This window comes from Dama dama, chromosome 5 (assembly GCF_033118175.1).
Source record: "Dama dama isolate Ldn47 chromosome 5, ASM3311817v1, whole genome shotgun sequence".
Taxonomy (NCBI): domain Eukaryota; kingdom Metazoa; phylum Chordata; class Mammalia; order Artiodactyla; family Cervidae; genus Dama; species Dama dama.
The window spans coordinates 93,411,471-93,433,760 of NC_083685.1; the positions used below are offsets into that span (position 1 = coordinate 93,411,471).

Sequence of the window (22,290 nt, forward strand, 5' to 3'; positions counted from 1 at the left end):
CCCGCTCTCCTCCCGCTCTCCTCCCCAAACGACGGTGGCCGCACAGGGAGGAAAAGCGCCGAACGCACGCTCGGTCGCTCCAGAGGGAACAGCCGGGCCGCCAACCTGGGCGGGGCCGGCGGTCGCCGCGCGTGCGCAGAGGTGTGGTCGGGAAGGTGCGCTGAGGCTGGAGTTGGAGGCGCGGCCCCCGGGAGGTGAGGTGAGGTCAGGCCCGGCCGAGGCAGGCTGAGCGAGGCGAGCGTTTGCGGCGGTGGCTCCTTTTGCTGTCGCGGTGGCCGTCGAGGACACCGGTGCCGGCATGGGGTTCGGAGTCTGTCCGGGCCTTCTCCATTCGTCTTAGGCCGGGGTCTCTTCGCCACAGGCCCGGATTGGTGCATCGGGCTTTTACTTTGGGACCTTCAAGATCTTGGAGGGTAGTTACTGTTGTGCCCCCCCCCCCCTTTTTTTTAAAAGGTGATGGAACTGAATGTCAGGACCATAGCAAATTGCCCAGGATGACACAATGGATAATGACCAGAGACTCAAAAGTCTTTTCCTTTATGGCAATTTATATCCCAAGCTTCCGTTTTTTTAAAAAAATACAGTATAGATGGCTCTTGCTAAGGGAAGGGTTGTGTGGAAATAAGTCAGGAGGTGTGGTAAGGCGATTTGGGAATTTGCTGTATCACTGTCAAGTTTTGGAAAAATTACTTGACTTACCTGGATCTCAGGTTGATTTCTTTTTGTTTTTGTTTTCATCTTTAAAATGTAACTGGTACTTTACTGTTTGTTCCTGAGCCTGTGTTCAGAGCTGGTGAAACTCCCTCTTGCAAGACTGCTTTCCTCCACCTCTTGCTCCTTCACAATGGCACACAGCCTGTTGGACCTCTACACCATCAAAGAATAGTTACTAATTACTCCTTAGACTGGGTATAAAAGATGCAAACAATCTGACAACTTATTCAGTTACTATTAGGTGGCAGACCCTTCCCCTCCAGAGGGCTAAACAGATGGAAAAAGTCAGTAGACAGCAAAAGAAGGGGAATGATTGGAGTGGACAGAGCAAATGGCATGGCAGTCTTTAAAAACATGAAAGGAATAGGAAAAAATGTTTAAAACTAATTTGATATCACAGTGAAATTGGACAGGATGTTGGAACAGTGTTTTTTTTAGAGATGAAAAGTGTGAACAGAGCTTCCCCAGGAAAAACATGATCGCTAAATTAATGTAGCCGTTTCAGTGAACTGCAGATGAGATATGACAAAAGTTAAAACCAGCTCAAAAAAATTTACCAGAATTCAGAGGGGAAATGTAATAGAAACGTGGCTCAGTGGTAAAGAATCTGCCTGCCAAAAAAAAAAAAAGAATCTGCCTGCTGATGCAGGAGATGCAGGAGATTCGGGTTCAGTCCCTGGTGGGAAAGATCCCCTGGAGTAGAAAATGGAAACCCACTCCAGTATTCTTGCCTGGAAAATTCCAGTGGACAGGGAGCCTGGTGAGTTACACCCCATGGGGTCACAAAGAGACACGACCGAACACACACACATTAGAGATGAAGGAGACATGGAGAATGGATCCAGAAAACTGGGAATCAAATATGAGTTCAGAAGGTAGTAACAGAACTGACTGAGGAGTAGCAATAATCAAAGATATAATAGAAGAAAATTTACTAATTTGATGGAAATTTTGAATTTAAAAGTTAATTTCAACTCTCAGATTTAAAGGGTTAATGAAATACCAGGTAAAAATAAATGAAAAGACAACCATATTTAGACCTGTATCACAATGAAAGCTGAGTTTAAACAACTAAAATATGTGCTAATATATTTAAGATGTATTTTTTTAAACCAATTGCAGAGTAAGATACAGAGTATGGTTCTGAGAGCAGCAAAACCATTTATTGCAAATATAAGTTCCTATATAAATATATCAAAAAGGATGTGGAAGGATACATACCAAACTTTTTTAAATGGTTATCTTGGGAATTCCCTGGCAGTCCAGTGGTTAGGATTCCTCTCTCTCACTGCCGAGAGCCCATGTTCAATCCCTTATCAGGGAACTAAGATCTCACAAGCCGTGTGGTGTGGCCAAATAAATTAATAAATTAAAAAACAAGTAATAAGCTACATATTCAATAAAGTTAGAAAATAAAAATAGAAGGAAGAAATAAAGATAAAATCATAAATTAAGGAAAAAGAATAACACTTGGTAAATCAAAGCACTCATTCTTCAGAAATAAAGTAGACATTATGTAATAGACACATTTCTGGCAAAAATTTTTAAAAATCCAAAAGACATCCTATCAGATGCTTCATAGGAAGAGCAAAGTTAGCTCATCAGATTTCTGATTTTTGTCCTAAAATGTTTCTTTACCAGCCTTATATCTCAGTAAATTATACCACCATCTAAGTCGAAACCCAGGAGTTATCCTTGATACCTCCCTCTCCCTCAGTAACCCCATTCAATCCAATATCAAGATACATCTTGTCTATCTCTGTAGTGGACATGTATGGAGTTTATAACTTCAGTATTTTCCCCTTTTTTCTCTTAAAAACTGCCCCTTACTCACTGATAGTACTTCCTCCTTTCCTTTCTCTTTTACTCCTTCCCTTTGCTCCTATTTTTCTCTCCGGTGTAGAGATTTCAGGCAGTCATACTGTTTGGTTCACATTGTCAACAAGGCCTTTCTCGTTTTTCCTACATTCCAGTTCCCACTCATGTTCCTTCCCTCTTCAGAAGCCACTCTAATGTGTTTGATATATGTCCTTTGAAAATACATGTATCTTTGAATAATAATATTGTTTTGTGTATCTATGTATTTTAAACATACATATTTGATATTGTGTTCTAGAAATCATTGTTTCTTTTTCATGTTTCTGTAAATACTTCTAACTATTGCATGGTATTGTCTTAAATGACCTCATACTCTTAGCCACTGGTCCTGGGCCAAGATGGGCCAACCAGAGTCCCTACCCAGAACTTTTTTAACTGAAACTAAGAAAAAAAGAAAACCCCCTCCAGTGTGGAAGCCATAAAATGCAAAACACAGGAGCTGTCAGCAGCCATGTGTCCTGCCATGTGGAACCAGCTGGTCTGCAGTGAAAAGAATGAAGCCGACATGCAGAAAGCAGCAGAGGTGAGAAACAGAAAGTCTTGGAAAACCTCCAAGTCCCTGGTTCCACTTGTTCCTAATGCTCCATATTCCTGCCCTTTCCATGGTTCAACTTTTCTGGATTCCATGAGCCAATAAATTCTCATCGCCTCCACCTTGTGCCTACACCAGATTCAGATTGGGGTTCTATCACTTGTAACCAAGAAGTCTAACTAATTATAATCTCCAAAATGTATGTGTGTGTGTGTTTTTAATTGTAAAATACATGTAACATTGAAATATACCATCATGACCATTTTTAAGTGTACAGTTCACTAGTGTTAAGTACATTCACATTGTTGTACAACCAATCTCCAGAACTCTTTTCATCTTGCACAACTGAAACTATACCCATTGAACAGTTTCCCATCCCCCTGTCCTCCCCACAGCCTCTTAGAACCACCATTCTCTTTTCTGTCTATGAATCTGACTACTGTAGGTACCTCACATACGTGTAACCATATGGTATTTGTCTTTTTCTGATTGACATTTCAATTAGCATATATCCCCAAGATTCATCCATATTCTAGCACAAGTCAGAATCTCCTTTTTTTAACACTGAATAATATTTCACTGTGTGTTTATACCACATTTTGTTTATCCATTCATCTCTTGATGAATACTGCGATGCTTCCACCTTTTGGCCATTGCAAATAATACTATGAACATAGGTGTACAGATATGTCTTTGAGACCCTCATTGAATTCTTTTGGGTATATACCCAGAAGTAGAATTGCTGAGTCATATGGTAATTCTTTTAATTTTGGGGGGAACTACCATAATGTTTTCCACAGCAGCTGCACCATTTTACATTTCTACCAACAGTGCACAAGGACTCCAGTTTTTCTAGATCCTGCCAACACCTGTTACTTTCCCATTTGGGTTTGTTTTTTTTTAATAGTAGCTATCCTGGCAGGCATAAGGTAGTATCTCATTGTGGTTTTGGTTTGCATTTCTCTAAGGATTAATGATGTTGAGCATCTTTTCATGTTTGTTGGCCATTTGTATATCTTTTTTGGAGAAATGTCTATTCAAGTCTTTCGCCCCTTTTTCAGTTGTTTTTTCCAAAATGTATCATGAATGATTATTTTTCTCTGCCTCCACTTTCACCATCAAAGTCCCTGTTGTCTTTCATGTGGACAACTGTAATATTTCATAACTGGATTCCCTGATTCCAACTCTTATCTCTTTCTTTTTCATTCATCACAGTGTAGCAAGTGATTTTTTGTAAATATGAATTCTTACATGTCACCTGCTCAAAAGTCTTCAATGACATTTTTTTGTCAGAGAATAGTGGATTTACAATGTTGTGTTTCTGTTGTACAGCAAAGCAAATCTGTTATAAAGTATATCCACTCTTACATTCTTTTCCCATATAGGTCATTATAGAGTATTGAATTTATATATAGTAGTGTGTATATGTCCATCCCAACCTCTCAATTTACCCTTCCTCCCTCCTTTTCCTCCCTGGTAATCATAAGTCCAATGGCATTTTATTACTCTTAAAAAAAATTCCATGAGTCATGATCCCTTATGATCTAGACTCTGCCAGCTTCACTTTCCTTATCTCTTACATTTCCCATTGATCACATTTTCAGATACATTGATCCTTTAGTTCCTGGAAAATGCCAAGCTCTTTCCCTCCTTAAAGCCTTCACACATTATTATTATTATTCCCTCTACCTGAAACACTTTTCCCCACTACTCTGCCCATTCATCTTATAGGTCATAATTTAATTTTACTTCTCAAAAAAAAAAAAGCTAATTATTCACAGAAAAATAAAAATTCACTTCTACATAGATGGTCTTCATTGACCTCCTTCACGTATCTAAAATAAAGCCTTTCTATATACTATCCTAACACACCTCCCTAAGTTAACACATCAGTGTTGGCAAATATATATTTAATTGGATTATTAGGACACCTGACCAATACATTGTAATCTTTATGGGAAGAGGAACAAGTCTACTTTTCTAATACTGTATCCCCAAACACATAGAAGGTGCTCAATATTTGTTGAAGGAATATGACAGGTAACGAAAAACTTAGAAATATGTACAACTTTATACTAATAAATTTTAAATTGTGATTTTACCAAAAAAATTACTGAAATTAATTCAACAGGCAATGGCAAATCCATATAAACCAGTAACTATGAAGTCACTGAAAGGTTACCAGAGGTATGTTTATAAGGTAAAGGCAAATTATTTGCAGATGGCATGATTGTTTAAAGAATAAACTGTAAAACTATTTGATATAACAAGATAATCTGATAAAGTATTGAATTACATGATAAAAATTGTTAGTTTTCATATACATCATCAGTAAGCAGTTTAAAAATTAAAAAATGCCTTCTCTCAAAAGCAACAGAAGTATGTTGCACTTAGGCATAAATTTAATCAGGTCTATACAAGGAGTGAATAAATTATGACAACTTTACTAAGAAACCTAGAACAAAAGGACTTTACTAAATTAAAAGACATCCATTGTTAATGGATGAGGAGGTTCAACATTTTCAAATATTAGTTATGCCTCCAATTCATTTGTACATTGTACAATGGAATTTCTGGCAACCTTGGTAAAGGATTTCTAAAGTTCTTTTGGAAGAACTGATATATGAGAAAAGCCAATAAATTTTAGAAAGGGAAGAATATATTAATACTATTAAAGGAATTGGCAGTCTAATCAATGGAACAAAATCCAGAAAAGCCCCAAGCATTAATAGAAATTTAATTTTTTATAAATGTATTATATTTCATAGGAAAATGATGATTCAGTATAGTGTTAAAGATTTACAAAAGAATTAAGTGGCCAATATACAGAAAAAATGTTCAGTCACTAGTAATTAAATCTAAACTACTAGACATATTTCAGTAAATTGACAGATAAAAATAATAAGCATAAAGGAAAATAGTCATTCCTCAGAAAGTGATGATGGGGTATAAATTGACATAATCTACAACTCTTCTGATCAGTTTGGCAGTGGGTGTCAAATGCCTTAGGAGTATGTATGCATTAAAAAATGCAAAATGCCACTGGTGGAATCTACTCAAACCATGTATAAAGATCTTGCAACAAGTCTATTCATTACATCATCATTATAGCAAAAAAAGAGGAAAACTTAAATGTTCAACAGAGTTATGTAAAACCGATGGTATTTTTGTAAAAAGTACTAGTGATTTAAAAAGTCATATAAGGGCTGGTGTCTCAGTGGTAAAGAAACCACCTGCCAATGCAGGAGACATGAGTTTGATCCCCGGTGAGGGAAGATCCCACATGAAATGGAACAACAAAGCCCATGTGCCACAACTACTGAAACCTGTGTGCCCTAGAGCCTGTGCTCCAAAACAAGAGAAGCCACGGCAATGAGAAGCCCGTATACCTCAACTAGAGCGTAGCCTCCGCTCCCCGCAATTAGAGAAGTCTGTGCAGCAACAAAGACCTAACACAGCCAAAAAATAAAAATTTTTTAAACTTTTTTAAAAAGTCATATAAAATATCGATTGATAAGCTAAGGTTCATATTCATAATACTGTCTGAAAAAAGCAAGTTACCAAACCTGTCAAAAAAGTTTTGTCTGCATATATATATATATGGGCCTGGACAGAGAGACACCAGAACTTCAGTAGCAATTGTCTTTGGAGAGGAAGCAAATTAAATTCTTTCCATTGAACATGCATTGCCTGTTAATAAGGAAAAATAAAGAGAATCACAATAAAAATAGTGAAAAGTGGAAGCTTAATGCAGTTACTGGAAATTATAATTAGGAAAACTTTGAAGAAACTGAGCCAAATGGAAAAAGAGTAGATAAAATACTATCTTTGGTTTGATTTTAACTGTTACATGCATATTGAAAAAAAAAGAAGGAAACATAGAAAGTGAATTTATTAAGATGGTAGGATTGTAGGTGATTTTTCCCCTTAGTAAATGGTGAAATATTTTTAAAAATAAAAATTGTAGCAGATTTTGAAACCAGTTTATTTAAGCTTCACAACAATGATGAAAAAGTAGAGACCAGTGGCAGTAGCAACAGATGGATGGTATAGGTGAGGACTGAGCTTTAAGCCTTCCAGAATCACCAGGAATCAACTTTATTTCCTATAAAGCTTCAACAGAAGAAACTTATACACCAAAAAACTCAGCTTCAAGAGATGTTCCCTTATGCAGAAATTCTGGAACCCCAGTAATGAAGATGGTTCCCACATTAATACCACAGACTGAATCTATTTTCCAATGTTATGCATTTTCTTTGCTGTTTTGAGTGTTAGTTTTTTGAACTTAAGATTCACAGCAAAACTGCTAAGAAGGTACAGAATTTGCCATATGCCTCTTGCCCACACACATGTATAGCCTCCCTCATTATCGACATCGCCCACCAGAGTGATGTATTTGTTACAGTTGAACCTGCATTGATATACCATTACCACTAAAGTCCATAGTTTACATTATGGTTCACTCTTGGGGATATACATTCCACGGGTCTGTTGTGTTTTCAAAATCTTTTCATTAAACATATCGTCTAGGCTTGCTTTGACCCCCTTCTTATTCTTGGCTTACAGAACCATGTGTGATCCATACTGCATCTCCTTTGCTGATGTTGAAAAAGCTCATATCAACATTCGAGATTTTATCCACCTCACACCAGTACTAACAAGTTCCCTTTTGAATCAAATAACAGGACGCAATCTTTTCTTCAAATGTGAACTCTTCCAGAAAACTGGATCTTTTAAGGTAATAATCCTTTTTGATAGTATACCATTCTTTTCAAACTACTTTCACATAAATGTGTATGATCCTCCTGACCACCCAGTGAGGTAGGTAGAGTTAATGTCTTTTTATAGCTAAAGAAAGGGTTGTCAAAATTTTCCTTTGCTTAAGTCCTGGTTACTTAGCATCATGGTGTTCCGGAGAGCCACTTTTACACTATCTCAAAATTCCTTACAATTAAGGTGATCACATACAGCTTACTGTCCAAATTAGGACATGTTTGGGGATGAAAAGGGGAACTTCTAATGATAGAACAGAGAGCACAGTTGTCAACTTGGACACCTGTGGTGTTGAGTCGTGTCCAACGCCTTGCAACATGACTTTGCAACATGACATGTGTGATCACACTGTATATAGCCAAGTTTAAGCATTCACTTGCTATGTGTTTATATGTTATGAATAAAAAAGGTCTAAACCTAGCTCAGCCCTCATATAACAAAACCTTTTTCTTTTTCTGTAATATATGTCAGGGTCTCTCCTTTGCATAAAAATAGGTTTTTGTTTCCTCATTATCAGAATTTTCTGACCATTAATTGAACTTCATTCATTAGAATGAACTTCAAGATTCATTCAAGTAAAAATCTGAAAGCTACATTTTGGACTGTGCCTGAGAAGTATTAGTACCTGTTAAGTGGTAGCTTTAGGATATCATGTATTTACCTTTTTCAGCACCCATTAACTGAGAACTTTTAAACAATACAAAAACTTCTCTATTTTCTTTTGCCCTTTGCTTCTGTCAGTTTGTTCTTCATTTGTCACACATCAAGCACATATTTTCACTAACTACACCAGGTGTATGTACTGGAGGCCTTGCCCTATACTCATACTTTCAGGGGAAGACAAAAGTAGGTTGATGACAAGTGTCTTACAGAGATAGAGAATTCCCTAGCCATCCAGTGGTTAGCACTCTGTGCTTTCCCTGCCAAAGGCCCAGGTTGGATACCTGGTTGAGGAACTAAGATCCTGCAAGCCATGCAGCACAGTCCAAATAAAAAGATATAAAGATACACACAAGGAACATGGAAGCCAATGGAGTACCTAATTTTGCCTGGGAGAGCAAGAAGGTTGAACCAGATGATGTTTGATCCAAGTTTTATAGGATGATACTTTTAGCCAGATCAGGGAGTGAGGGAAAGAACTACAGGTAGAGGCATCAACATGTCAAGAAATAGAGGTGGGAGCTAACCTGACAGGAAACTAGCAGCAACTTAAGATGGCTAGGACACTGACATGTTAGAAAGTAACATATTAGCTATGTTAGAAAGGCTGCAGCTTTTAAAGAATTTGTACTTTTGCTTTTCTTACAAAGATAGGCAGTCAATGAAAAAGGTAACATTTGTTTTTAAAGGGTAACTTTCATAATCTAGCAGAACTATTAGATCCTTGAGGCAGGATCAGCTGAGATTCAGTAACTCCCAGTTGAGAAATTAAGCCTCACCAAGGTAGTGGCCAAGATGAACATGAGATATTTAGGAGGTACAAACCAATACGATTTACTGGGTGTGCAGTGTTGGAAGAGAAAAATCTAAAGCTGGTAGATTTTTTGAAAAGAAACATTTTAAACAAATGGATTAATTCACCATCCCTCTTTTCCAGATTCGTGGTGCCCTTAATGCAATCAGAGGCTTGATTTCTGCCCATCCAGAAGAGAAGCCCAGAGCTGTTGTTACTCACAGCAGTGGAAACCATGGCCAGGCTCTCTCCTTTGCTGCCAGATTAGAAGGTACTTGATTAACTTCTCAGAGTCCTGGGTAGGATCATCAGAGGAGTAGAAAAGTATCCTTAACTTTCAGTGAGATTGGTGATAGCCATGGAAATAAATTTCCCAGCCCCTGATTACAAGCGAACTGAACAGAGGTTTCTATCCTAAATTCTGATTTGTACTAACTAAATGTTGTTTCTCCATCCCAGGGATTCCTGCTTATATCATAGTGCCAGAAACAGCTCCCAACTGTAAAAAACTGGCAATACAAGCCTATGGAGCCTCTATTGTATACGGTGAACAGAGTGAAGAGGTAAGGGAGAGAATGTTCAGCACCACCACCCAGGGTTCATGGTCACATGAAACCTCTTACCTCACTGGGCGCAGCTTCCAGCCTCCTTTGTTGTTTCCTTTTTTAAATGTTGGCATGCCCATCACTCAGATGATCTACTCATGGTCTCCTAGTTTAAAACTTCTAACTCCAGTCCTGACCTTTGCTCTTAGCCCAGACTTGTTTTTTTTTTTTTTAAACAAACTTAAGAAATTATTTTTTCAATACTTGGCTGAGATGGGTCTCAGTTGTGGCATGCAGGATGTTTGATCTTTGTTATGGCATGTGGGATCTTTAGTTACAGTATGCAAACTCTTAGTTGCAGCATGTGGGATCTAGTTCCCTGACGAGGGATGGAAACCTGGTCCCCTGCACTGGGAGCATGGAGTTTTAGCCACTGGACTACCAGGGAAGTCCCAAAACAAAAATTCTTGCCATCACTTGTGGCCCAGATGAACTGGCCCATCACTACTTTTCTGATCTCACTTTCCACTGTTACTCTCCCCTCAACACTCCACACCAACCACAGTTTCTCAAAGCCAAGCACTCCTATTCTGTGGTCTTTGTACTTGCTGTTCCTCTTTCCCTGGAGTATTCTGTGGAGAGACATAGGACTTGTTCAAATGCATTGTTCTCCAAGGCATGTATTTACTTATATCCCACCCTATCCCATCATGTTAGAATGCAGCTCCCCTGAGTGCAGGGGCTGCTCTGTTCAGTCACATCCTCAGTGCCAGAACCAAGTCTGAGAAAAGCAGCCAGCTAATGAAGTGTTAAACAACCGAATCTAACTTGTTGGGGACTCTATTAAATACAGATAAAGTAAGCTAAAGTAATGTCCTCTTTCAGTCCAGAGAAAATATGACAAAAAGGATTGTGGAAGAAACAGAAGGCATTATGGTACATCCCAACCAGGAGCCTGCAGTGATAGCCGGGCAAGGGACAATTGCCATGGAAGTGCTACACCAGGTAACGGCTTAGCTGCTCAGCTGCCAGGAATGCTGACGTTTGGCCACAGAACCAGTTCTTTCCTATGTACATATAAAACTGGTTATTAACACACACCTATTTTAATACTTTATATTCTTTTCATTGCAGGTTCCCTTGGTAGATGCACTGGTGGTACCTGTAGGAGGAGGAGGAATGCTTGCTGGAATAGCTATTACAGTGAAGGTGAGAAAACAGCTTCTGGAGGACTCCCCACTTCAGGCACAGAAGTTTATTTTGTATTATAGTACATTGTGAATACTTGCTCAACATTCCCCCCAAACTGCCATTCCTTCTTACCATCGCCTGACACTTGAGATGGAAGGCTCTTCTCTGCATCACTACCCTTTTCTTAATGAAAACTTTACAGCATAAAAGCCATTACAATGAGTGGCACCCTCACAGTCCTTTGAATTCCATCTCACCAACTTACTATCCAGGTCAGGAGCTACCCCTTTCCCAAGTCACCAGCAGAACCAGCTGTGATCTAGGCAACTGAAGGCCAGAGTGGAAAACAATTTAAACTGCTTAAAGGCCTTATTTCCATTACATAGATTAAAAGAAAGGCTCTTGGGCAGAAATGTGTTAACTATACCATCTGTTTTACTGCAAACATGCAGCCAAATGCTGTGGCTAGTTGTAAGGTATCTAATATTCCTCTTTCTAGGCTCTGAGACCTAGTGTGAAGGTATATGCTGCTGAACCCTTGAATGCAGATGACTGCTACCAGTCCAAACTCAAAGGGGAACTGACCCCCAACCCCTATCCTCCGGAAACCATAGCAGATGGTATCAAATCCAGCATTGGCTTAAACACCTGGCCTATTATAAGGGACCTCGTGGATGATGTCTTCACTGTCACAGAGGATGAAATTAAGGTGAGGCTTCAAGAGGAAAGAAAACAACAAAAGAATGGAGCAACTTCTTAGGCAAAAACCCTCCTGTTGTAAATGGCAACTAACCCACAAGGGGACTTGACTAGGTGATGTCGTTTAACATGTGAGAGGGTGCTCTAGATGAGTGTCAAGACAGTAAAGCAAGTTAGAATGAAAAAAGCCCTGCCCTTCACCGGCAAACACAAACATACCACAAACAGCAAAACTCAGACTGGGCCCCCATTTGGCCTTTAATCATGGAGGCCAACCAACTAGGCTCCTTCCCCCTTTTCCCATGTCACTAATTCTTACTCCCTTCTATACTGACAGTATGCAACCCAGCTGGTGTGGGAGAGGATGAAACTGCTTATTGAACCTACAGCGGGTGTTGGAGTGGCCGCTGTGCTGTCTCAGCATTTTCAAACAGTTCCCGCAGAAGTCAAGAACATCTGTATTGTGCTCAGTGGTGGAAATGTAGACTTAACCTCCCTAACCTGGGTGAAGGAGCAGGATGAAAAGGCAGCTCCCTAGCAATCTGTTTCTGTTTAAAATGTGCAAAAGGAAGAAAAGGGACTCAAGTGTCTAGACACTTGGAAATTTTGTCTCCTGGTCATTGTCAAGTTTCTATTTTCCCCTCTAAAACAGCCTTCAAAACCCTAATGGAGAATGTGTATTTCAGTAAGATTTAATGGGTTTTTTTGGACTAAGTTGAACTAAACATCCATACTTAACTGAGACACCTTCTCAAGGCCAAGAAAAGTCTTCTGCACAAAGGAGCAGGAGCCCTGAAGTAGGCTTAAGTAGAAAGCACAAACTGGGCAACCACAACCTACAGGCTCCCATCCCTAGAGTGCTCACTAGGAGCAGTGAGACAGAATCCCACTGAATCCATTACTCCATGTCCATTTCAGGCACTGTTGAAGAAATCTCACTTTTCACCCAGGGGACTGGTTCTGGTACATATGGATCATAAGTCCACTTGGGGAAAACTCTCTTATAAAGATTCATCAGTACTGTGTCCTGAGATTTTAGCTTCCCATCAAAACTGCACTTCATGTGACCGTGAGTACCTAGAATGCAAACAGAATGAGTTGGTCATATTAATAGAAAACTTTAAAGCAGTGGTCTCCTAACCCAATGGTCATTTAACAGTACTGAGGAAGTCTACACAAGCTCCCAAATCACACATTCTCTTACCTAAAGGCTCCTTGATGTGGCCCCTGCGGCCCCACTTTGTTCTTAGTTCCACAGGTTTAAACCACAGTACATCCTCTTAGATAAAGAAACACACAGAAGACCAGAATGAATCACCTATCCATAATGTATAAACCCAACCTTCATCCCACAAAGGCAACTGGATCCCCTGTCACACCTACCTCTGTTGAAAAACATGTAACGCACCACTGCCGTCTTAGTAAAAATTTTGAAAGGATGGCCACTCAGAACAACTCTCTTGATGACCATCCTGTCTGGATCCACTGACAAGAGGTGGCCTGTGGCAATGAGGCTGTGCATTCCTGAGGGGCAAAAGCAGAGCAGCAGGAGGCTTCTGGTCAAAGCCTTCACTTATTGTCCAGTCTATTTAAAGACCTATGAGAGCTTGGGGAGACCCAGTGGGGATGTACTATGTGGCCCCTCCTGGGTTCATGGCCAAGATCACTGATATTCCTGCTGAGCCTATCCTCAGAACCTGCCCTAAATAGAGCACCCTGAGCAGCCTCCACCAATTAGCTAAGGTTTGCAAGCAAGATAAAACCCCATTTGTCATCCTGAAATTGGGATAATTTAAAAAACATCATTACCTTTTTTGTTACCATTTGACTCCCAATTTAAACACAGAAAGCAATTAATCTTATTAAGGACCCACAGGCCTATTCACCTCTGTGAACTCAACTTACCATTGCTGTTCTGTTTGAAAAGCAGCACAGACGCAGGAGGAAAAGTGATCGGGGCATATACTGTCGCCACCAGGGCTGTATCTGCAGTCAGGAACCTCTGAAATTTGTGTTTATCCGCTGCCATTAAAAGAATAAAAACCAGGACATATTTTGAGAAACAACAGGTAATCCAGAGGCCTGTGAAAAGCTGTATCACTGGAACTAAGGCAACTAATGTTTCTTTATCCTACTACTTCTCCAAACATTTTCTGGCCTCTGTACAACTGAAAAATACAACCCTATCCTAGCAGAGTGATTTTTCAAGTAGGAGGCAGAGTCTTGGAGCTTGAACTGTATTTGGGGGTTTGAAAAAGTTCTCCAGGTGATCCTGATACATATCACCCTACCTCATTTGAGAATCGGCGCTTTACAGAAAAACACTCCACTAATTCAACAGCTCTTAGTCTTGAGCAAGGATTGGCAAACATTTTCTATAATCAGAGTAAGTATTTTAGGCTCTGTGGCCATAGAGTCTCTCTTATAATTACTCAATTCTCACTAAAGCACAAAAACAGCTACAGACAATATATTATTTTAAATTAATACTGAAAGTTATAAAATATTTTAAGGGCAATATCAATCCCTCATTTAGACAGCATGGTTGGTGAGCAAAGAAATTATCCAGAGCATCCATTAATACTGCCTTTTTTCACTTTCCTCTGGCGACTGCTGGGGGCTGAGAGTGTGGGTAACGTTCAGAAGCCCCGACATACTGCAAGTATCTTCCCACTCTAAAGACTGTAAGAGGACAATCATTTTTTGTCATAGGAGTATCCCTGGTCATCACTGTCCAAAATCTCATCTCATCTCAAGATCTCAGAAGCCATACACCTCTGCTTTATCCAACTGTGGGCTACCCCCTAGACTTCACCCACTGGGACATCAGATGCCAAGGGTTCCATGACACGTCATTTCTTGAAAGTTGCTGACCCCAATTCAACACTGACTCCGCAGCAAATACTCATGGTAGAGCAGCCTCAGCACCACACAGAGGTTGCATCACTGGGATGCTTCAGACAGGTTCAGACATTTTGAATGGAAACATCATTGGCTCCTAAACCAGAGCTTGAAATGGTGTATTCTGCACACCCCATCCCCATACTCCCACCCCCTGCTGCAAAATCAAAGTCCCCTAAAAGACAGTAAGATGGACAAAACCCCAGAAACTTCCCTGATGCTTACCTGCAGTGTGCTGAGAGAATAAAGGTGAGGCTTGGAAGCGCCTGAATCCACAGTGGAAGATCAGCTCCTCTTTAGCTTTCACAGGTTCAGTGTTGCCAGGGTGCCGGCTCACCACCATATTAAGTACTGACATCTGGGGACCAAGTAGAGAAACAGAACTTATCATGAATAGAACACTCTAAAGTAAAAGAAGGCAAACCAAACCAGCAGACTGGGTTCACCCTAAGAACTGACAATACTAATTTATGTTGTTGTTTAGTCACTAATTTGTGTCCAACTCTTTTTATGACTCCATGAACTGTAGCCTGCCAGGCTCCTCTGTCCATGGGATTTTCCAGGCAAGAATCCTGGAGTGGCTTGCCATTTCCTTCTCCAGGGGATCTTCCCGACCCAGGGACTGAACCCGCATCTCCTGCACTGCAGCCAGATTCTTTACTGCTGAGCCACCTGGGAGGCCCTATACTAATTTTTGGCATAGTATAAATGATGAAACACAAATCCATCTTTTACCTTCACTAATAACTAGCACGCAAACTAAAAATACGCTGACTTTCAGAACTTTCATGTCCCTGCTATACTAGTTGACCTTCCCATGTGTAACATGCAAGGGTTCAACATCTACCACAAAATCAATGACTACAAGTCACTCACTAACCACACACCGCCAAACCACACTCATTTAAGACCCTTCTTGCTTCAACCATACTCACATTGACCAAAGGGCAGAGCTCTCTTACACCCCAACCTACATGACTGCTGGCCACCAAGGGAAAAAAGATCTATACATTGGCATGAAAGTGAAAGTTGCTCAGTTGTCCAACTCTTTGTGACCCCATGGACTATACAGTCCAAGGAATTCTCCAGGCCAGAATACTGGAGTGGGTAGCCTTTCCCTTCTCCAGGGGATCTTCCCAACCCAGGGATCGAGCCCAGGTCTCCCACATTGCAGGTGGATTCTTTACCAGCTGAGCCACAAGGGAAGACCATACCTTGGCAGAAGCCCTCCTTATTTTTATGGATGCCAATCCTTGACTAAAGTCTGATCTGACAAACATACTTACGTCAGAGAAGTCTCAGAACCATACAGAGATGACATCACTGAGATGCATCAGACAGGTTCAGACATATTAGGTAAAACCATCATCGACTTCTTTGTCATCCTCTCCTGACTCCTCATCATAAACGCAGACTTTTACATCCCAAGGAGCAAAACGTCAGCCACATAAAACATTAGGCTGTCATATAAAACTGGTTGCAAAGTGCCATAACTCCCATTTCCCACAAGACACTAACTCACCTTCTGTTCATGAGGTAGTAACGAAAATGCAATCAAGGGTGTGCCTCGCTTGAAGTGTTCAACCACTGGGACAGGGACTTCAGAGACATGAAGTGTGACATACCAGCCAACCTTCCAGGAGAAAGCAGAATACGATCATGCAGTTACTCTTATGGTCTCAATAATGACGAAGCATTTCTCCAACTATGTTAACAGTCTCCCAGACATTGATAAAGCCAGTGCTCACCCTCCAAGACTGCCTTGCACAGATGCCTCAACTACCCAGATTAAGCTTTCCCAGTTAACATCTCTGACACCTCTTTGTCCCCAGTATCACTCTGATCAGTAACTCGGTAGCTTCTCTAAGTTAGCTGAAGGCAGCATAAAACTCATTAAGGTACTCATGCCAAGAGAGTGAGTAGGGGGAGGAGGACAGATACAACCTTGGCAAATAAGCAAATTATAGGGATGGACAAAGGAAAGCAGATACCTCAGCTCCTTCAACTTCTTCTTCTTCAATCTCTTTAAAGATGCGTCTCCGGGTATTAATAAAGTTCTGAAACTGAAAGATCCGAGCATAATCTCGAGGGAGGTTTTCCTTAGGATCCCAAGGAGATGTCCGGAAGCTCTTAAGGCCTCTGTATTTCTGAAATCTAGAATATAGATGATATTTTAAAGAAATTCACAGTGACATTTATATGGTGCTACTTAACTGTTTCACTCAACTCACTTAAAATGCCTAAAGCTTAAAATTTAAAAAAAAGGAAAAAATTTTTTAACTTTTAAAAATTAAATAAATAAAATGGTTAAGGCTTTTGCTTAAAATAACTACCTTTCAAAATAACCTAATGGCCTAAATCAGGACCACCCTCCAAAAGAGCCAGTAACAAGTATTTCAGCACCAAACCCCAGCTTCTTCAAAGTATTAACAGTGGTTCCCTGCTGCATATTAGGGAGTGGCTCTTTAACCTGACTAGCAGGGTCCTTGATAAAAGCCTTACCCCTCTAACAACTCTTGTTTTGGTGAGACTCACCTTTAGAGCGGACAAGATCACCTTCACCCCTAACTCTTTGTTCTTGCTCTTCTACCTAAACTTCCCCAAATCTCCAAATGCTACATACTTTAATCGAGTCTTAGCTCCAAAGGAAGCATTTGCTAATTAATCCCAATTGTATTTCTGTAACATTATTAGTCTGTACTACACAGTGTAGAATGTGAATATATATAACTGTTCATATATAAGGTTAGCCCTTTGGGAGGAAGAACAATGTTTTTTCTTCTTTTATATCACACTGACATAGTTCTGAGCCATGTAAGTTTTAAATAAAAATGTATTCATTGGTTTTGGACTTGTTGACTCACCGAATTCTAGCAGCCACATCACGGGGGGTATCTACTTCATCTGGGAACATCTCTTCCAGTCTTTCTTGTTTGTATTTCTCCAGCATTTTTTCCTCAGCCTCTTCATCCACTTTCTCATCATACAGATCATCACGTACAGACTCTCCTATAGTCATAGTTTCACATTCCTCCTCTTCTTCCTCTTCACTACCCTCGTCCTATAGAATGAAGGATCACAGTTTCTGAGGAAGCCCACATCTTTACACAAAAGGCCAATACACTGAAGTTTACTAGATACACAGTCCAAACCAATATTAACTCTAATAGAGACTGAGTTATAAAACAGAGTCTCATTCCAGCAACTACAAAGCTATTCCTAAGAAACGGACCACACATACCCCTTAAGGTCAGGAAGGCACCTTGCCTTGCATTGGGGGCTATACACAGAGGGTGCCCAAGGGCCCATTTCCTTACCTGAGATTCCTCTTCCATAAAATTCTCGTGTTCTATATCATCGTACTCATCTCCTTCCCCACCACTTTCACCATCCTCATCCAGAATCCATTCAGCTTGATAACTGGATGTTCCCTTGGGAACCTTCTTTACAACCTTGGAACTTTCCTTCAGTAAGTCTGTAAAAGCCCAAATGAGTTAAGTTACATACCTCCTCCTTTCTTCTATGACACAGGATATATTGCTACCAATACCAGGAACTCTGGCAGGCACTTACAAGTTTATTTCAGCTGCCTCAGAACTAGCACTAGCAATACTACCATGGTTAAACAAGTCTTATAGTGAATCGGAAGTTATTTTCCCATTCATTAGGAAACAATAAGTAATTCTTAAGAGATAGAGCAAGTGCAAACTATAGCCTTTGGAGGTAAGAGAAGACAGACTTCCAGTACTTCCTCATCTGTGCTACCTTTTAAGGTCCTCACTGTGAGCAGTTAGACAAAACCCACAATTCCAGGCCAGACAAATTTGAAGTCTGCCAATACCAACCATGTGCCTCACTCAGCTCCTCCTCTGTGGGCCAGGTCTGCTCCCCCTCCATTGGATCTGGGATAACCTCTGTTTGCAAAGATGCTTGTCTATCAGGGTCTGCCTTCATTAGAACCTTCGGGTCTTCCTCCATATCAGCTACAGCATCTGCAGAACAAATCTGAAAACCCAGTCGACAATTAACTGTTAGCCAAAAATCTACTAAATCTAACATAATTAGAAAGATCTAGAAGAGAATAGCCCTCAAATAGAATAGAAAGCCAAAACTTGTCAGGATTTTTCAAATGGTTCTGTTTCCTAGCATTCTAACTCGATAAGTCTAGCTCTTGAAGCCTTTCATAATCTGATCCCATGCCTACCTGTTTAGTACTCCCAGCCACTGTTATCCTCAGAGTTCAAAGAAACCCTTTGATCTATCACTTTGCCTAGGCTCAAGTTGTCTCTATTTGCTAGGAAATTCTTCCACCACTTTTCAACTCATAAAACACATTCATCCTTCTCAATACCTGGCACAAATCGATCCCTTCTGTGAATCTTGCCAGTCTTTTTCTAAACTTCCACTGCAGGTGTACTTTCTCAATCTTTATTCCACTTTTCTGACCGAATTAAGTTGTCTAAGGAGAGAAACTACAGCTGTGTCTATCTACAGACTCAGAGCCAATTGCTATGCAAAGCATCTATAAAGCACTGAGTAAATATTTAACATATCAACTTACTTGTAGTTGACTATTGCCTTTTTTCGCAATTACCTCCAGGGACTAGGATATTTGTCCAAGTGTGTAGCCATACTACTTTCTCTGAAGTTAATTAGTTCTCATCCATGATTGTACAAGACATAGTTTTTAAGAACACCAAACTTACCTCCATTGCCGTGCCTGAGTCCTTTGAGGATCTGATCACTCTCGGATTTAAAGGGAAAGGGTCCACAGGGGCATCTATCTGCTTCATCTGGAAATCACCATGTCCAATGATATGCAGCACGCTATTCACATTCAGAGCCTGCCCACGAACATAGCCTGAGATCTTCAAGGTACCCATCAAGTCATTCTCTTCACTAGGCACAAAGTCAGCAGCATGAGCAAATAGATAGGCACGCCGATCTCGAAAGGCAAGATGCCGTTGCTTTTGGTTAGCCAACTGCCTGAGCAGCATCCCTGCCTCCTGCTGAGTATCTAACAGGAGGAGTTTGTCCTCAGGAAAGCGCTTCTCCACTGCTTTACTTAGCTTTCTTCTGGCATCTACTTGTTTCTTTGGCGGGAGGCTAGAAATCCCTTGAACAGCTAACGCTGTGAGCAAAAGAGAAAAGGTTTCATGACTTGTTGCTTCACTATATGAAAATCTCCCCCTGCAATTTACAAACAAGCTAATAGTTCAGTTGTGAGCCCAGAGATCACCAGGCAACTCACCACTCAGTTACCCTAAAGAAATTTCACAATAAAACCAAACTTCATAATCTTCTTTCTCTGGGCAACTAGCAGTCCAGAAAGAAAAAGGCACCTTGATACCTGACTTGTAAATAATGGACCAAGTTAAGGCCACACATACTCCTACGACCCCCCCAATAATATCAAGCGTTAGACATAGTGTCTGGCAAATTACAGGTGAATAAATGCTAATTCAGTTCCTTTCTTGACCTGCAATACTTCCAACTCACTTACTATAGGTGGGAAGGCCCTGAGCAAACAGGCAAGAAAGGCAGTAATCCCCGGTGCTATCCCAGCCTTCTAGTGGATCAAGGAGGAACAGGATGGTATCAGCCACTTTAGCCATGTCTAACACAGTGTGCAGATCCCCTGGAATAGAAGACAAAGTATAGGAAAAGGTGGTTGACATCAGGACATTTTACTCACAAAGTATTACCACTAATGCTCAAAACATAATGATCGGAAATATTGTTGCATACTCTAACCTGGCCTTGCCGATGTGAAAAACCACCGATGTTTCAAGCGGGGGCATAACAGCATAAAGCTATGGGTGCTTCCCCGTTCATTCAAGTGTACAGTTCCAGTGTCCCTATCCTGAAGCAGCCGAAAGGCCTCTGGCAGGGAAATCCTGTCGTGCAAGGGCACCACCAGTACCTGATGAGGAGGGCCATCCTTGCTGCCAAGCTGTCTCTTTTCTGCCAAAACCTGCGGAAAGAAAGGATCAGAGAACACCTCAATGTTTCAATACTTTATTCCAGTACTGCATTTCCAACAGTACAGAGGCCCATCCTCAACATCCAAAAGAGCATCTCTCTTGTTAAAAGGTGTCAGGTATGCCAAGGAGGTGGGCAGGAGGTAGGCACAAAGCTACAGCATGAGTCTGGGCCTGCACACCTGACACGTGCTCTAGAGTTATCCTCCATCTCTGACCCCCTTCCCAGGGTCACGTTTTCTAGTTCGAGGCATTACCCGCCTAGAAAGGTTGTGAAGCCACACCAGTCCCCGAGCCCCCAGTACTCTCACCGCCTCCTTCTTCTGCTTTCGGAGCTGGCTGGCGCGATGCCTCTGGTCCACCCTGCTGAGATCTTTTCTCACCTTCTTGCTGAGGGTTTTCGGTGCTAGACGGCCTGGAAGGATATCAGACCTTTCTGATCTTGCGCAAAGCACTAGCAGGTCAAGAAAGGGGACCCCTGCCTCCCCTCCTTAGACCCTTTGCGCGGGGTCCAGGCCGGAAGCAGGAACTCATTCTGGGCACGAAGAAAAGCAGTTAATATCGACTAAACAGCTCTTCTTCCTCCAACCCTACCTTCTTACCCTTGCCGTCTCGCTGCGCGAACCCTCGACCCCGATGCCGCCCGCCTTTATGCGCTTTATTCTGCTGCTTAAGCGGGCCTGAGCGATGGGCCGCCATGCTGCCGTTCACGTGTACCAAGTCGCCACTACTTCCGGGCTGAACAGATCGCTTCCGGTCCCCGCCTCGGGGGCGTGTCCTCCCCTAGCGGGGCGGGGCTCCTCGCGATCTCTCGCGAGGTTCATTTACACACGCCTCTAGACTAAACCTCCGCGTAAACTTTTCCCGGACTGGTGGTCTGCTTTGGGGAGACTTGAAAACACCGGATGTGGGCTCGAGGCTTGGTCTTTCCGTTTCGGAGGGCCGATATGTTTCCTTGAGTTTTGATTTTTTTTGCGCTATCATGTTGCATCACTTAGGAAGATTCTCCATTCGTGCGATAGAGGGCTAAGCCCCTCCTCTCAGCTAGCTTGGTTAGTGCACGCTGCTGCTCGATTGGGCGCAGCAGGTGTTTCTTGTCACTTTGAGCCACCGTTTGTCGCCCTCAGTTCCCAGGTGGGGCTGCTTAAGCCTACCAGGCAAATCGTGCGGAAGGCGCTTGTCTCACATCCAGTTTTCGTGCCAGTTCCCGCTGGTCCCAGTTACCCCAACCCGCGCCTCCACCTCCCAAGTAGCTGCGAGAAAAGCCAGACGGGTCGTGGCGACCCCTCGGAGGAGGGACAGCTGACCGTGGCTGGCGCCCTCAGAGCCAGCCGCGCCTCTGCAGACGGGGGCGGTTGCTCTCCCACTCCTCTTCCCACAAGCTTTGCAACGGAGGGCGCCCAGCCGTCAGGGGGTTTTAAAGAAACGATGGCGCTCCACTGCCTGCCTCCCAGCCAGGGGACCAACACGGGCTTCCCAGTAATCAGACTTGAGGCGCGGGGGTCCCGGGCCCTCCCGTCGGGAAATCGAGCGTGTAGGAATCACGGAACATCCAGCTGGATGAGGGCCAGCTTCCGCAATAGCGACTTGCCCCCTCTTAGCCGCCCGGGGGCGTCCAGGGGC

At 41.8% G+C, this 22,290-nt stretch overlaps 2 protein-coding genes, 1 long non-coding RNA gene and 2 other non-coding genes across 8 annotated transcripts; 1 reads left to right on the forward strand and 4 right to left on the reverse strand.

Moving 5' to 3' along the window:
- Positions 1 to 44: 44 nt before the first annotated feature.
- On the forward strand, positions 45 to 12,452 carry SRR (serine racemase). 3 transcript variants are annotated; one of them, XM_061143092.1, is made up of 9 exons: positions 45 to 199; positions 2,912 to 3,115; positions 7,691 to 7,862; positions 9,495 to 9,621; positions 9,810 to 9,913; positions 10,781 to 10,900; positions 11,030 to 11,104; positions 11,586 to 11,795; positions 12,123 to 12,452. In XM_061143092.1, exons 2-9 carry the CDS (start codon positions 3,087 to 3,089, stop codon positions 12,321 to 12,323), a joined length of 1,038 nt encoding a protein of 345 aa, XP_060999075.1. In that variant the 5' UTR covers positions 45 to 199; positions 2,912 to 3,086; the 3' UTR covers positions 12,324 to 12,452. The 3 variants fall into 3 exon arrangements, with proteins under 3 accessions (XP_060999075.1, XP_060999074.1, XP_060999076.1); XM_061143091.1 differs by having other exon boundaries at positions 45 to 194; XM_061143093.1 differs by lacking the exon at positions 2,912 to 3,115 and having other exon boundaries at positions 45 to 194.
- LOC133057052 (uncharacterized) lies at positions 7,092 to 11,054 on the reverse strand. Its single transcript, XR_009692965.1, has 2 exons — positions 10,997 to 11,054; positions 7,092 to 10,527 (listed from the first exon to the last, which is right to left on the reverse strand). It is a non-coding gene; the product is annotated as an uncharacterized LOC133057052 (long non-coding RNA).
- Positions 12,453 to 12,463: 11 nt separating the features above from the next.
- On the reverse strand, positions 12,464 to 21,397 carry TSR1 (TSR1 ribosome maturation factor). Of its 2 annotated transcripts, XM_061143087.1 has the most exons (15): positions 21,270 to 21,397; positions 20,979 to 21,082; positions 20,441 to 20,660; positions 20,190 to 20,324; positions 19,393 to 19,817; positions 18,532 to 18,691; positions 18,004 to 18,161; positions 17,551 to 17,747; positions 16,678 to 16,840; positions 16,209 to 16,319; positions 14,912 to 15,044; positions 13,691 to 13,807; positions 13,169 to 13,309; positions 12,990 to 13,064; positions 12,464 to 12,862 (listed from the first exon to the last, which is right to left on the reverse strand). In XM_061143087.1, exons 1-15 carry the CDS (start codon positions 21,364 to 21,366, stop codon positions 12,684 to 12,686), a joined length of 2,415 nt encoding a protein of 804 aa, XP_060999070.1. In that variant the 5' UTR covers positions 21,367 to 21,397; the 3' UTR covers positions 12,464 to 12,683. The 2 variants fall into 2 exon arrangements, with proteins under 2 accessions (XP_060999070.1, XP_060999071.1); XM_061143088.1 differs by lacking the exons at positions 20,979 to 21,082; positions 21,270 to 21,397 and having other exon boundaries at positions 20,610 to 20,660.
- Positions 14,694 to 14,788, reverse strand: LOC133058192 (small nucleolar RNA SNORD91 family). Its single transcript, XR_009693297.1, has one exon. It is a non-coding gene; the product is annotated as a small nucleolar RNA SNORD91 family (small nucleolar RNA).
- Positions 15,972 to 16,066, reverse strand: LOC133058193 (small nucleolar RNA SNORD91 family). Its single transcript, XR_009693298.1, has one exon. It is a non-coding gene; the product is annotated as a small nucleolar RNA SNORD91 family (small nucleolar RNA).
- Positions 21,398 to 22,290: the final 893 nt, after the last annotated feature.